Here is a 17,342-nt window from a genome sequence, read left to right on the forward strand (position 1 = left end):
TTTATAAATGATTGTGGAGAAAAACTAAGGAGTGAGGGTCAGGACAGAAAGAAAGAAGTAAAAGGAAATAGTAGAAAGTGTCTGACCCAGTCCAATAATTGTAATGTGCTGTAAACTGAGGAGACATTATTAGCTCAGCTATTTGCATTTGAGATATACAAATAATATTATTACTACCATGATAACATTTCTGTACCAAGGAATGGTTTGCAGCTTGTTAACCAGAATTAGGTGTGTGTGTGTGTGTGTGTGTGTGTGTGTGTGTGTGTGTACATAAGAAGACTTTCAAGACATATTGCTAAGCAAAAAAAGAGAGAAGTTTGGGCTGGAGCTAATAACTGGAAGCCATGGTAACTGTATGATGCAAATATGAAACATGAAACAACACAAATGCTATGATTCCACTTATTTAAAAGTTAGATTACATGTTTCCATCCCAGCCACTCCCAAATCTCATGTCCTCTCATTTCAAACCACAGTCACGCCTTTTCTACAGTCTCCCAAAGCCTTATTTCAGTATTAACTCAAAAGTCCACAGTCCAAAGTCTCATCTGAGACAAAGCAAGTCTCTTCTACCAATGAGACTGTAAAATCAAAAGCAAGTTAGTTACTTCCTAGATACAATGGGGGTACAGGCAATAGAAAAATATACCCATTCCAAATGGGAGAAATTGGCCAAAACAGAGTGGCTACAGGCCTCATGCAAGTCCAAAATTCAGCAGGGTAGCCAAATCTTAAAGCTCCAAAATGATCTCCTTTGACTTCATGTCACACATCCAGGTCATGCTGATGCAAGAGGTGGGCACCCACAGCCTTGGGCAGCTCCGCCTCTGTGGCTTTGCAAGATATAGCCCCGCTTTCCACTGCTTTCATAGGATGGTGTTGACTGTCTGCAGCTTTTCCAGATGCATAGTGCAAGCTGTTGGTGGATCTACCATTCTGGGGTCTGGAGGAAAGTGGCCCTTTTCTCACTGCTCCACTAGGCAGTGCCCCAGTGGGGAGTCTGTGTGGGAGTTCTGACCCAATATTTCCCTTCTGCACTGCCCTAGCAGAGGTTCTCCATTAGGGCTCTGCTTCTCCAGCAAATTCTGCCTGGATATCCAGGTATTTCCATACATCCTCTGAAATCTAGGTGGAGGTTCTCAAACCTTGATTCTTGACTTCTATGCACCAACAGGCCAAACACCATGTGGGAAACTGCAAGGACTAGGGTTTACACCCTTAGAAGCAAGGGTCTGAGCTGTGCCTTGGCCTGTTTTAGCCACAGCTGAAGCTGAAGTCACTGGGACACAGGGGACCATGTTCTGACACTGCACAGAGTAGCAGCAGCCTAGGAAACCATTTTTCTGTCCTAGGCCTCCAGGCCTATGATGGGAGAGGCTGCTGTGAACGTCCCTGACATGCCCTGGAGACATTTTCCCCATTGTTTTGGTGATTAGCATTTGGCTCCTCATTACTTATGCAAATGTCTGCAGCTGGCTTGAATTTCTCCCCAGGAAATGGGTTTTTCTTTTCTTCACATCATCAGGCTGCAAATTTTCCAAACTTTTATGGTCTGCTTCCTCTTGGACACTTTGCCACTTGGAAATTTCTTCTGCCAGATACCTTAAATCATCTCTCTCAAGTTCAAAGTTCCACATATCTCTAGGGCAAGGGCAAAATGCTGCCAGTCTCTTTGCTAAAGCATAGCAAGCGTGACCTTTACTCCAGTTCCCAAAAAGTTCCTCATCTCCATCTGAGACTATCTCAGCCTGGACTTCATCGTCCATATCACTATCAGCATTTTGGTCAAAGCCATTCAATAAGTCTCTAGGGAGTTCCAAATTTTCCCACATCTGCCTGTCTTCTGAGTATTCCAAGTCTCTAGGAAGCTCCAAATTTTCCCACATTTTCATGTCTTCTTCTGAGCCCTCCAAACTGTTCCAACCTCTGCCTGTCATCCAGTTCCAAAATCACTTCCACATTTTCAGTATCCTTATGGCAGCACCCAACTGTACCAGTACCTATTTAATATATTAGTTTGTTCTCATACTGCTAATAAAGACATACCCCAAACTGGGTAATTTATAAAGGAAAGAGGTTTCACAGTTCAGCAATGCTTGGCAGGCTTCAGGAAACTTACAATCATGGTAGAATGGGAAGCAAACATGTCCTTCTTTACTTGGTGGCAAGAAAGAGAATGAGAGCCAACCAAAGGAGGAAGTCCATTAGAAAACCAACAGATCTTATGAGAACTCACTCACTATTACGAGAACAGTATGGGGGAAACTGCCCCTATTATTCAATTACTCCACCCGGTCCTGCCCTTGATACATGGGAATTACAATTCAAGATCAGACTTTGGGTGGGAACACAGTCAAACCATATCAATCTCTGTCCAGGAATTTGTTTGCCTTTCTCCTTCTCTACACTTGGACTATAGAAAGAAAAATTCATATTTTAATCCAGTAAATCAAGGTCTTTTGATATCCTATCCCCAAATCCAACTATCCCTTATTTTCTTATGTTGGATTATTATTATTATTATTTGCTTATTTTTTGGGCCAATGGTAGAATAAGATTATATATTACTATGGAAAAACAAATTTCAAAAGATATTATTTTCTATAAAATGTCTTCTACTTAACTTCTAGAGGGCTGATACATTTTACCCTTATATGTAGCTGCCAGGGTTTCTAGTCTTCATCTTTCACTAAAATTGTGCCTATCATAATAGCTCCAAAATTGCCTACAGAACATTAGATAAAGGCAGAAGAATGGAACCAGTAAAAAGAACAGATGCAAAGCTATCCTTTTTTGTTTTCAATGCATCTATTGCTCTAAATAATTTTAGCAGTGTTTAGTTCTCCTTTAGGTTAACATTTCACTCTCAATATGTTAGCAAAAAAGGATACATAATTGTACTTTTCCTTATACTTACTGTAAAAAGGTTTCTTCTTATTTAAGAGTAGGTATGCAGATGATTGCATGAGTATATGTTAATGTATTTTCTAGAGAAATACAGAAAAATTTAAAAATGCTTGAAAAGCCAAGTGTACAGTAGGATATGATATATATTAATATATATGTTTCAATAAATAAGAGTGAAAAACACATTTACAGTACTGATAACATGGCAATTTATAAGTTAACTTGTATTAAGTAAGGTTTCTGAGTCTCTTTATATCTAAAATGGGGATCAAACATCTCAGAGATTTGTTTAGGGGCAGATAAAAATAATGTATCTGGGTACCTGAAAATCATAAAGCACTGTGGTGTTATTTTTAAATTGTTCAAAATCTATAAAGTAGTGTTGTTATTATTGAGATGAAACATTGTAGACTGGCATTTATATTTGAATTTTGGAAACTATTTGAACCAAAAGTATGAAAATGTGCTTTAAATAAGATTTCATCTACAGTAAACTCATGCTTAATCTACACTGAAAGTATACCTTATAAACTGAAGGTAATGCAATAAATGCTATCATTTTTATGGTAATAGTATATACAAGCAGTTAGCATTATGTAAATAAAAAAACTAATTTATTTAATAAAATCTTGGGTTAGTATATGTATTCATAATGAGGTATTAAAGAGAACTTAACAATAATTATTGCTTATTTACATATTGCATGTAAGTAATACCAGTCATAAATATGTGATTAAAATTTAACAAAGAAATCGATTTTAAAAAATCAAAGATTAACTAGAGATTTTTCCAAAATACACTCCGTTCAAAAACATTCATTCTATTAACCAAGATTACATATCTTCACTTATTATTTTCTTCAATTAATAAACTTCAGTCAGAATTCTCAAGCAGTTTTAGCTATGTAAGAGAAAACTGATGGGAAAGACTTTGGCACTAGATGAAATAATTATTTTGGCAATTCTTTAGTTTAGGGATGAAAATAGTATTAAGACTAAGAAGTAAAGGTCAAAGTGAAATTTTAAACTGAATTTACTGAGGTAAAACTGCCAGAAAGATTCCTTCTTTGAAAAGCCAGCCTCCCTAATCCTTACTCTCCACACTGTTTTTACAGTGGTTTCTAAATGTAAAGTGATAGTAATGAGCTAACATAGCTGAGGAAAAACAGAATACTAGAACATCATGTCCTTTGTACAGATTATTTAGATATAGAAGACTGTCATAAAGTTCTTGGGCAGACTGCAAAGTAAAAAAAATTAACCGTTAATTACTAAACATGTAATAATGATTTTTTACTCTTTTGGAGTGCTTATTATGTACTAGACACTGAATTAGGAGCTTTACATATATCATTCTTAAAGTAACCCTGCCAGGGTGGTATTATTTTAAGTATGCTAACAATTACAAATAGGGAACTAGAGAGGTTATGTGAATTATTCAAGATTATATGAAGAAAAAGGAACAGGGTTGAAATTTGAAACCAAGTCCATCTAACAGCAAAGCTCATGCTTTTTCTATTATAAAACTCTGCTTCAGGGAATAAATACAATAGATACATGCAGAAATGAAAGCAAAATTGATTTTTCTTCTAATATCCACTTTTAAACTTCCATTCTACCAGTAACAGAGTACAATTTATCTCAATTTATAAAAGCCGCTTTTAAAATCTGTTTTTGATTCAGACATAAGAATATATAATATGAACCTGAATTCTGATTATGCTAATTTTAATAAATATTCTTTTTACAGCATGCATATATTATTTTTGTATTTGCTTTCTATTATACTAACATATTTGAACCTTCAAATAGACAATATTAAAAATGCAGACATTTCAGATAAAAAAGAACAAAAATTAAAAATATGTTATGTACAGAATTCTATAAACATAAAAAATTAAACAAAATAGGTACTTTTAGAAAAAATTGAGAAAATAAACTTGTTAACTAAATAGAAATACTTTTCAAACAACATGAACTTACAGAAGTGGTTTTTCAGACAAGTTTCCTCTATTTATATAAAAGAGATAATTCCTTTTATAGAAAATGATTAAATAGCAGACAAAAGGAGAAATAAATAAAATTTAAAAAATAATTTCAACTTTTATTTTAGATTTAGGAGTACATGTGCAGGTGTGTCATAAGGGTATATTGTGTGATGCTGAGGTTTAGGGTGACTCCTGTCAGCCAGGTAGTGAGCACAGTACCCAATAGGTAATATAATTTTAAGACCAAAGCCTGACAAGGACAAAAAAGAAAAGAAAATTATAGACTTATCTAATCTATAAACATACGTGCATAAATTTTTTAAAAAACTAGCAAACCAAATATAGCCAGTATGTCTTTTTGTTAGTGACCAAGTAGACTTTATCTCAGGAATGTAATGACCATTAAATATAAGAAACTGTAATAATATAATAGATTATCACAATAAAAGATGAAATAATTCCAAATTAATACAAAATAAGCATTTGATAAAATTTAACATTCATGATAAACACTCAGAAATACAAAAAAGATGGGACAATAATTGTCTCAATAAAGAGTATAAAAAACATCAAACTTAATGATGAAATTAGAAGCATTTTCATTAAATTCAGGAACAAGTAAGTCTACCTACTCTTAAACTAGAGGTTCTGTCCAAAGCAATAGACAATAAACAATTGGAAACATAATAACTGGAAAGAAAGAGATAAACTTATTCATATATATAGGGGTGTGTGTGTGTGTATTATATACACACTGTATATATATATATATAGAGAGAGAGAGAACTACATATATATAGAACTGTATATATATATATATATATACAGTTGATTGAATTAGCTACAAACTATTAGACTTAGAGAATCAATACCAATATACTTAGACACTAAACACCTTTAATTAACACATAGGTCAAAATATTAACTAAATGGAAATGAAAACACAACATCAAAATTTGTGGAATGCATCAAAAACAATGCTCAGAGGAAAATGTATAGCTTTGAATGTATATATTAGAAATAACGGAAGTTCTAAAATCAATGATCTAAGCTTCCACCTTAGAAAACTAGAAAAAGAACAGCAAATTAAATTCAAAGTGAGTAGAATAAAAATAAAAATCAGAGCAGAAATCAATGAAATTGAAAACAGTAAATCAAAGTAAAAGAGATCAATGACACCAAAAGCTGGCTCCTTGCAAAGATGAATAAAATCAACAAGCCTTTAACCAGCTAAGAAAAAAAAAGAGAGATTATTCAAATTACAAATAGCAGAAATGAAAGAGGAGATCTCAGTACAGATTCCATAGACAATAAAATGATAACAAAGGAATACTATGAACCATTCTATGCCCATAAATTTGATAGCCTGGATAAAATGGCTTGAAAGACACAATATGACAAAACTTATATGAGAAGAATTAGATAATCTGAATAGGCCTACATCTACTAAAGACATTCAATCAATAATTAAGAACATTTCCAAACAGAAAGTATCAGACCCAGATGAATTCACTGGTAAATTCTATTAGAGACTGAAGGAAGAAATTATGCCAACTATCTACAATTTCTTTGAGAGGACAGAAGCAAAATGAATATGTCCTAACTCATTCTGTGAGGCCAATATTACCCTAAATACTAAAACTAGACAAAGACATTACAAGAAAACAGTATCTCTCATGAACATAGATACCAAAATCCTCAACAAAATATTATCAAAGTCAAATCCAACAATGTATAAAACAAATTATATACCATGAACAAGTGGAGTTTATCCCAGACATGCAAGGCTGTTTTAACATATGAAAATTAATTAGTGTAATTCATTGCACCAACAAGCTAGAGAAGAAAACTCACATGATCATACAAATAGATACAGGAAACACATTCTACAAAATCCAACATGCATTTATGATAAAAATCTCTCCGCAAATTGGGAATAAAAGAGAACTTACTCAACTTGTAAAAAACATCTACAAAAACCTACAGCTCACACAATACTTTCTGGTGAGACCCTAGAAGCTTTCCTGCTAAGACCAGGAACAAGGCAAGGATGTCCTCTCACCATTTCTTTTTAACATTATAGTAGATGTCATATCTAATGCAATAACACAAACAAAGAAAATAAGAGGTGTACTAATTGGCAAGGAAGAAATAAAACTGTCCATTTTTCAAATAATGTGATCATATATGTAGAAAATCTGAAGGAACTGAGCAAAAAACTGGAGCTAGGTAAAAAAACTGGCAAGGTAGCAGAACTCAAAGTTAATATAAAAGGTCAAACGCTTTCCTGTATACCCGCAATGTACAAATGGAATTTGAAATAAAAAAAATACCATTTACATCAGCATTCCTCAAAATCAAATACTTAGATATAAGTCTAACAATATATATATATATAAGATCTAAATGAGAAAAAACTATAAAAATCTGATGGAAGAAATCCAACAACTAGATAAATGAAAAAATACTCTATTTCCTGGATAGGAGACTCAATAAAGGTTGAATATCTCTAGTTCCAAAATCCATAATCCATAATCCAAAATGTTCCAAAATCGGAAACATTCTGAGCACTAAGATGATAGTCAAAGGAAATGCTCATTGGAGCAATCTGGATTTTGTATTTTTGGATTAGGAATGCTCAATCAGTAAGTATAATGCAAATATTCCAAAATCAGAAAAAATAAAATATCTGAAGCACTTTTAGTCCCACACATCTTTGAAAAGAGATAATCAACCTGTATTGTCAAGAGTTCTTCCCAAACTGATATGTAGATTCAATGTAATCCCAATCAAAATAGCAGCAAGTTATTTTGTAGGTATCAACATACTAATTTTAAAGTTTATTTGGAAACAAAGACTCAGAATAACCAACACAGTATTAAAAAGAACAGAGTTGGAGGACTGACACTTCTGAGCTTCAGGACAAATTACAAATCAAAACAGCATAGTATTGGCAAAACAACAGACAAATAGATCAATGAAAAAGAACAGAGAGTTCAGAAATCAACCCACATAAATACAACCAACTAATATGAGAAAGGAACAAAGGTAATAAAATGGAGAAGTCAGTCTTTTTAACAAATGATTTTCTGCTATAAAGAGGATACAATTCAAAATTTGAAACAAAGAAACTATTAAATAAGTTTGTATTTAGAACTGCTGAATTTCAAAGTTTCAAGCTATCTTACAGGTCATCTAGAACAGTGTTCCTCAACTTGTTTGGCACCAGGGACTGTCTTCATGGAAGACAACTTTTCTATGGACCCAGGATGTGGCAGATGGTTTTGGGATGTTTCAAGCATATTACATTTATCGTGTACTTTATTTCTATTATTATTACATTGTAATATATAATGAAATAATTACATGACTCTTCATAATGTACAATCAGTGGGAGCCCTGAGCTTGTTTTCCTGCTACTTAATGGTCCCATCTGGGGGTGATGGGAGATAGTGACAGATCATCAGGCATTAGATTCTCATAAGGAATGTGCAACCTAGATCCCTCATATGCGCAGTTCACAAGAGGATTTGTGCTCCTACGAGACTGTAATGCTGCTGCTAATCTGACAGGAAGCGGCGCTCAGGTGGTAATGCGAGTAATGGAGAGTGGCCATAAATACAGATAAAGCTTTGCTGGCTTGCCTGCCACTCACCTCCTGCTGTATGGCCTGGTTCCTGTGACCGGTACCAGTCTGTGGCCAGGGGTTGGGGAATCCCTGATGTAGAACAACATTTACCATTTACTGACAAATGAGTTCTCTCACCAAAATTCATTACATGGAAATATCTTCAGCTGAATATTTCTAGTATTTGAGAACTTACTTTCTTCCGGGCAGGCAGAAGACAACTACTACTTTTAGAAAAGTATAATGCAAATATTTATTTATAAGTGTGGGTTCTTATTCTTTTCTCTCTCAAGATATTTTAGAAATGTCTTATAATCTTTCATATATATATTCATTTAGCTGTTTCCCTCTCTATCATCTATATATCTAGAGGCAGAGGTTATAATTATTGAAATTGCTCTGTATTCAGTCATAAGCAGGGTCATGTTTATAAGTGACCTTAATATAATTTGATTGTGATAGAAATATGTGAACAAATGAATGTACTCATATATTTGGGGACATAAATAAAATCATAGAAAGTGCCATATCTGAAAAGCAATACATACATATTAACTGAAATTCAATTTCATGGAAATAATTATGATACTATGATAATATTAGAATATTCAAAATGTATGAATTATTATAACTGAAAGCTTTGTTGACCATATTTATAAACTGTGTTTAATAAGAATGATAATGTTGAAACACCTACATGGCATAGTTTTAAAAATGCTGTTTCTTCTGTCAACCAACAATAAGTTCCTGCTCTATTAACAACTCTTTTTCTATTTTTTTTAATTCTTTCTTTGCTTCTGTAATCTCTTACTATATAACCAATTGATATATAAACAGATACTACAAATGCATACAAAAAAAGCAAAACTTGCTACCTGGAGGAGTACGTCAGAATAATCTTCCTAACTCTATAACCAAATAGATACAATGGTTTTCTGGAATATTTCTATGAATCAAATCATGTGTTAGAAAATATCTACATTAAAAGGACATAAATGACACCATTAAGAAAAATAAAGATACTAGGGTATATTAATTTTAACATCCATCTCCTTTTAGAGCTTGTAAATTAAATCCACAAATACATACCAGATCTGTCTTTGGAGGATCTGGACACTCAGCAGAGAAATAAGGTGCCGAACTTCTGACTCCACTGCTGTCAGAAGTTGGCTTTGGAGGTTGAGCATGCTGTCTGTAAGTAGCACTTTTAGGAGTCCAACAAAACAGGTTGATAGATTCTCTCACACAGCGTTCAATGTCAATTTCTAGATAGAAATGTTTTAAAAAAGCAAATGTATAGAATTTAGATTGCTCTTTTAATGTAATAAACACCATCTCTCCTAAGTGAATATATCTAAATATGGCTAAGATGATAAGTTATTAGAAAAAATGTCAGTAAAAAAACAATGTAGCTATTAATCAGCATATTTATGACTGGATTGATGGAAATATTTGGTATAATTTGCTTACATATATTTGTAAATGTATCCACTTATGTTTTCATGTGTGTCTTTTACTTGGAATTATCTACATATACATATGTATATATTTCAGAGTATAATTATTTAAATGCCACAGAATATAACACATCTCCTTATTTAAAAATCTGCCAAATTTATGCTGATAATGTTTCCACTTTTCCAATGTGAAACGAAAGTTGTTGGAGGAGAGTACAATTTGGGAATGGGTAGACAAAAGATTTAGAAGATGTTGATTGCTGATTCAGAATGAATTCTAGTAGAGTGAACTGACAGTTTTACTGCCATTAAATAAGATATAAAATAATTAGAAAAAAATTTTCAGAATCTCAATTCAGCATTTCTCAATTTTTTTTTTTTTTCCTGTTTTGAGACAGAGTCCTGTTCTGTCTCCCAGGCTGGAGCGCAGTGGTGCAATCACGGCTCACTGCAACCTTGGCCTCCCAGATTAAAGCAATTCTCGTGCCTCAGCCTCCCTAGAAGCTGGGATTACAGGCCTATGCCACAATGCCCGGCTAATTTTTTGTATTTTTAGTAGACCTGGGGTTTCACCATGTTGCCCAGGCTGTTCTTGAATTCCTGACCTCAGGCAATCCGCCTGCCTTGGCCTCCCAAAGTTCTAGGATTACAGGGATCATCCACTGTGCCCAACCAGCATTTCTCCATTCTTTAATAATTTCTTGAGTTAAATGAAGAAAGGTTTTAAAGTTAAGTTTAATCAAGTAAGGTTTAAATGCACTTGATTAAAAGATAAAATAGAAACACTTTCATATTAGATTTCCTTTTGTTTCTCATGTTTGAAATTTAAGCATCTTTAATGCAGAGGTAATATACATAGGAAGGTTACTACAATTCTATATTGTTTGTGTTTTGGATGAGACTGTATCTCTTTAGGAGGCTAACAGTCCTGATGAGAAGTTAGCCAGTCCTCTATGGCGAAAGTGGAGAGATCACAGAAAGGCGGAGAAATTCAAGAAGTTGACTGTGATGAAGGAGTTTAGCACTGACTAGTTTTTATCTTTCCATATTTCTAAAAGTAGCAAATGGCATATATTCTCATTTCCTCTGTAAAAGTCCAAGTGTCAGGCTCAGGCAGGCAATGGAAAAAAATATATTACATGTCAGAAAGTGGTAAGTTCTTTTTTTCTCCCCCTCTTTTTGAAATGAAGGGCTTGTAAGGGGAAAAGGAAATAGGCATTAAGTAACTTCTGTGGATAGTGCATGAGTAATCATTTAGAGTTATCTGCTATGGTAAGGTGGAGAAATCTGGAAGAGGGAAAAAGAAGATAACACTGACCATCTATTACGTGACAGCTATTGTACACTTTCACTTAATCCATTTAATTCTTACAATGATTTTATTAAAGACAGGTATCCTAATTCTTCTTCCCACCTTCTATTTCTGCTAAAGATAAAGAAACTAAGACACAAGGAAGTTAAGTGATTTGCTAAGTATGTTACTATGAGTAGAAGTCTGAAGTTACTATAAGGTTATAAGGCATCTTTTGTTACTTCCTAACTTAGATTTGGAATATGAAAAGATAGTCTGATAAGACCAGTTACTCAATTAGGCATTCCTTAGTGATATTTGCCAACTTCACAGCTCATTACTTCCATGGCTACAAAAAGAGGTCAGATTTCATCACCTTATATACTATTCCTAATATAAAAACTATAAAACAGAGTGAAACAAGCTTTGAGGCATGAGCCTATTTATTTGAGCAATGGATAATATAGTGAAGCTCTGTAACAATATCAACTTGTTATTTCACAAAGAAAATACAAACACAAGCTAGAAGAAAAACCAGTTTAAGACAGGTTTCTCTAGCCTGTTTAAGAAAAAAGAGAGCGCAATTCATTTTAGAAAACTTTCAATTCAAATAGTTAAGATAAAAATTTGGCAGCTAATGAGAGAAAATACTTAACCATCTAAAGTCTGTCTACTTAACACAGGTTAATTTCCAAAGGGAAGGGTTTCAGTCCATAGATTTTGTATTTGCAGGGCTCAAATCAATTTGACACATCTGTCACCAGCAAAGTTTGAAGTTGAGTCAGTGATCTAGAGCAAAGGTTGTAGTGCAGTCCTTCAATCACTGGCATTGGAAAAGTCATTGGTATCTGCTTCCAAGACATCCCATCAACACCATAAAAGGTTTACAGTGAATCTTGATGATGTACTGGCATCCATCCCGATTCTACCCTGATTGTTAGTTCTAACAGATATCTCATTTTCCATTTCACTTGACTTATGTCACCTCTCATCTCAAAATCCTTCCAAAGCACATTATCATAATCAAAATATAATGCAAAAGTACTTTGTGAACTGTACATTAAAATGCACGTTTACTCCTACAAAGTAATCTCTCGTTACATGGCACTACTGTTTTTTAACCTTGCATTATAATTATTGAGACACTGCATTGTGAATTAAACATGGATTATGGTTTCCCAGGTTTGAATTAAAGCTCCATGAGGTATTTTGCAACTCTGGGTAAAATAACTTCTCTAAATCTATTAATTTCTTCATTGGCACCCATTAGTATTAGATCTTTCAGAAATACTAAACTATTTTCAATATGATAAACACAACCATTTGGGCAAGGATAGATGGAAAAGACAGCTTTCCTGAGCCTACTCTTCTCTCACTTTAATGGCTATGAATTGCTTCTGAAATTTATTGCATAGCTATTGTCCTGGAACTTCTCTTTACCATTATCCAATTCTCCTAGGCTCTCCCCTACATTTGATTCCTAACTTTTTGGGTAAGACATTATTTACCACTCTTTCATATTTACTTCTCATTTTGATGAAACACATTATCCAGCAGCTACAAAGAAAGAGTACACAGGAGGTAAACTATTTAAAAACCTTCAACGAATATCATTAATCTGCCCTTGACTGATAGTTTGACCAGGTATAGCATTCTAGGGTTGAATTTTTTCCTTCTGAGTTATTAAAGGTAGAGCTCCAATGTCTGCTGCTGAGAAGTCTGATAAAATTCTGATTTAGGATTATTTGTACATGATTTTCTGTTTCTCTGTTAACTTTTAGGATCCCTGTATTATGAAATTTCATGGTGATATACTTACGCATATACTTCATTGTGCTGGGCATTTGGTGGATCCCTGAGTAGTCCTTTAGTTACACAAAAAGTATGTTTTTGATGTTTGTGATAACTTGTTTCTTTGAGGAACCTCCATACTGTTTTTCATAGTAGCTATACTAATTTACATTCCCACTAACAGTGTACTAAAATCCCACTTTCTCCACCATCTATTATTTTTGTCTTCTTCGTAATAGCCTTTTAAACTTGGATTTAAACAATTTCATTGTGGTTTTGATTTGCATTTCTCTGATAATTAGTGATACTGAGTACTTTTTCATATACTTGTTGGCCATTTTTAAGTTTTTTTTTTTTTTTTTTTTTTTTTTAAATACAGGGTCTCACTAAGTTACCCAGGTTAGAGTGTAATGACTACAGACATGATCATAGACTATGACCTACGACAGCCTGAAACTTCTGGGCTCAAGTGATCTTATATCACAGCATCCTGAATACTTGGGACTACAAGTATACACCACCACATCCGTCTCTATGTCTCCTTTTCAGAAATGTCTATTCAGATCATCTACCCATTTTTTAAATAGGATTGTTTTTTGGCTATTGATTTGAGTTCTTTATATACTCTGGTTACTAATCCTTTGTTGGTTGAAGAGTTTGCACATTTCCTCCCATTCTGTAGGTCGTTTCTTCACTCTGTTGATTGTTTCCTTTGCTGTGTTGATGTAATTCTGTTTGTCTACTTTGGCTTTGGTTGCCTGTGTTTTTGAGGTTTGACCTCAAAAATCTTTGCCTAGATCAATGTTGTGAGGCATTTCCGCAATGTGGTCTCGTAGTTTCATGTCTTCCATTTAAGTCTTTAATAAAGTTTGATTTAATTTTTGCATATGGTGAGATAGGGGTCTAGTTTCATTAGTCTGCATAAGGAGATACAGTTTTTCCAGCACCATTTATTTAAAAAACCTGTCTTTTCCCCAATGTATATTGTTGGCACTTGTGTCAAAAATAAGTTGACTGTAAATGTGTGAATTTATTTCTGAGTTATCTATTCCATTTCATTGGTCTATGTGCCGGTTTTTATGTCAGTACAATGCTGTTTTGGTTACTACAGCTCTGTAGTATATTTGGGAATTAGTGTGAGGCCTCTAGTTTTCTCTTTACTCAAAATTGCTTTTGCTACTTGGGGTCTTCTGTGGTTCCATAAAAATTTTAGGATTATTTTTTCGAATTCTGTTAAGAGTGTTGTGGGTATTTTGATAGAAATTACATTGAACCTGTAGATCACTTTGGGTAGCATGAACATGTTAACATTATTAATTCTTCTAATCTATAAGCATGTGATATCTTTCCATTTTTTATTGCCCTCTATAATTTATTTCATTAGCGTTTATCATTGTGGAGAATCTCTCACTTCTTTTGTTAAATTTGTTCCTACATATTTTATTTGTAGCCATTTCAAGCAGAACTGCTTCCTTGATTTCTTTTTCAGATTGTTCACTGTTGGTCTAAAGAAATGCTACTGATTTTTATATGTCGATTTTGTATCCCAATTTACTGAATTCGCAAATCTGTTCTAGCAGTTTTTTGGTGAAGTCTTGAGGGTTTTCCAAATATAAGGTCATGTCATCTGTGAAAAAGAATAATTTGAGTTCTTTCTTTCCAATTGAATGTGTTTAATCTTTTTTCTGTTGCCTAATTGTTCTGTCTAGAATTTCCAGTACTCTGCTGAATAAAAGTCGTGAAAGGAGGCATCTTTTTCTTCTAGATTTTAGAGGAAGCCTTTCGGATTTTCCCTATTCAGTGTAGTAGCTGTGGGTTTGTCACATATGGCCTTTATTGTTTTGAGGTGTGGTCCTGTTATACCCAGTTCACTGAGAATTTTTATCATGAAGGAATGTTGAATTTTATCAAATACTTTTCTAGTATCTATTGAAAGAATCATATGGGTTTTGTTCTTGATCCTGTTAAGTGATGTAGCATGTTTATTGATTTGCATATGTTGAATCATCACTGAATTCCTGGGATGAATCCCACTTGACTATGGTGAATGATTTTTTTAACGTGTTGTTGAATTCAGTTGCTTGTATTTTTGTTGAGAATTTTTCATCTATGTCCATCAGGGATATTGGTATTTAGAATGAGTTTGAAAGGATCCTCTCCTCTTCATTTTTTTTTTTTAAGAATTTGGGAGAATTTGTATTAGTTCTTTCAGCAACATAGCCATTCACTGCTGGACTTTTCTTTGATGGGAGACTTTATTACAGCTGCTTGTTATTAATTGTTGATCTGTTCAGGTTTTCTATTTCTTCATGGTTCACTCCTGCTAAGTTGTATGTGTCCAGAAATTTATTCATCTCTTCATGGTTTTCCAACTTGTTAGTGTATAGTTGTTCATAATAGTCTCTAATGATCCTTTGCAATTGTGTAGTATAATGTCTGCATTCTGTAGTAAAATGTCTCAGTTTACATAAGATTTTATTTATTTGGGCCTAGTCCCTTTTTTGCTAGTCTAGCTAAAGGATTATTGATTTTGCTAATTTTTTCAAAAACCAACTTTTCCTTTTGTTGATCTTCTGTATTGTTTTCTTAGCTTGAATTTCATTTGTTTTTATTCTGCTCTTTATTATTTCTTTCCTTCTACCAGTGTTTTGTTTGTTCCTGCTTTTCTACTTCCTTGAGGTGCATTGTTAAGTTCTTTATTTGAATTATTTCTACTTTTCTGATGTAGGTGTTTATTGCAATAAACTACCCTCTTAGAACTGTTTTTGCTGTATCCCATAGATTTTGGTATATTTCCATTTTCATTTGCACATTTTCTATTAAATACAGGAATACTATAATTTCCTTTCTAATTCCATTGACCCATTTGTTGTTCAGAAGCACATCATTTGATTTCCATAAATTTGTAGTTTCTAATGTTCCTTTTCTTAATGATTTCTAGTTTTATTCCATTGTGATCTAAAAATATATTTGATATAATTTTGATTTTTGAAAATTTAAGACTTATTTTATGAACACAGGGTCCATCCTGGAGAATGTTCCATGTGCTTTTGAGAAAAATGTGTATTCTGCAGCTGTTGGATGGAATGTTCTGTAAATATCTGTTAGGTCCATTTGGTCTAGAGTACAGTTTAACTCCAGTGTTTCTGTGTTGACTTTCTGTCTGGATGACCTGTGTATTGCTAGAAGTGGGGTGCTGAGTCCCCTTCTATTATAACACTGCACTCAATCTCTCTATTTAGGTTAATTAATATTTGTTTTATATTTTGATGCTCCAGAGTTGGTTGGATGTATACATAATTGTTATATCCTCTTGCTATATTGACTTTTATCATCATATAATGGACTTCTTTCGTCTTTTTTAAAACTATTATTGAATTAAAATCTATTTTATTTGATATATGTACAGTTGCTCCAGCTCTCTCTATAGTTTCCGAATCTTCTCTCATCCCCTCACTTTTAGTCTCTGCATGTCTTCAAAGGTAGAGTTTCCTGTAGACAGCATATAGTTGTGTCTTTTTTTTTTTAAATCAATTCATCCATTCTAGGTCTTTTTATTGGATAATTAATTTAATTGGATAAATAAATTAAACCTATTTATATTCAAGGTTATTAATAATAGGTAAGGATTTGCTACTGTTATTTTATTACTTGCTAATTTCTTGTTTTGTAGACACTTTCTTCCTTTTATCCTCTCTTAAAGTCTTCCTTTGTGGTTAGGTGATTTTCTCTAGTAGTATGTTTTTTTTTTTTCTTTTTTTTTCTTGTTTTTATTATACTTTAAGTTCTGGGTTACATGTGCAGAATGTGCAGTTTTGTTACACAGGTATACATGTGCCATGGTGGTTTGCTGCACCCATCAACCCATCACCTACCTACTTTAGGTATTTCTCCTAATGTTATCCTTCCCTTAGCCCCCACCCCACACAGGCCCCAGTGTGTGATGTTCCCCTCCCTGTGTCCATGTGTCCTCATTGTTCAACTCCCACTTATGAGGGGGAACATGCAGGGTTTGGTTTTCTATCTTGTGGTAATTCACTGAGAATGATGGTTTCCAGCTTCATCCATGTCCTTGCAAAGGACATGAACTCATCCTTTTTTATGGCTGCATAGTATATTCCATGATATACATGTGCCACATTTTCTTAATCCAGTCTATCATTGATGGACATTTGAGTTGGTTCCAAGTCTTTGCTATTGTGAATAGTGCTGCAATAAACATATGTGTGCATGTCTCTTTATTGTAGAATGATTTATAATCCTTTGGGTATATACCCA

At 33.6% G+C, this 17,342-nt stretch overlaps 1 protein-coding gene across 2 annotated transcripts in view; it reads right to left on the reverse strand.

The window, feature by feature from the left end:
- Positions 1 to 17,342, reverse strand: part of TBCK (TBC1 domain containing kinase) — a 262,615-nt gene that overhangs the window by 112,679 nt on the left and 132,594 nt on the right. For both annotated transcript variants that reach the window (XM_030819188.1, XM_030819189.1), the window contains one exon: positions 9,615 to 9,790. In XM_030819188.1, coding sequence (XP_030675048.1) covers positions 9,615 to 9,790 — 176 coding nt within the window. The remainder of the gene's footprint in view (positions 1 to 9,614; positions 9,791 to 17,342) is intronic.

The sequence above is a fragment of the Nomascus leucogenys genome, chromosome 9 (assembly GCF_006542625.1).
Source record: "Nomascus leucogenys isolate Asia chromosome 9, Asia_NLE_v1, whole genome shotgun sequence".
Taxonomy (NCBI): domain Eukaryota; kingdom Metazoa; phylum Chordata; class Mammalia; order Primates; family Hylobatidae; genus Nomascus; species Nomascus leucogenys.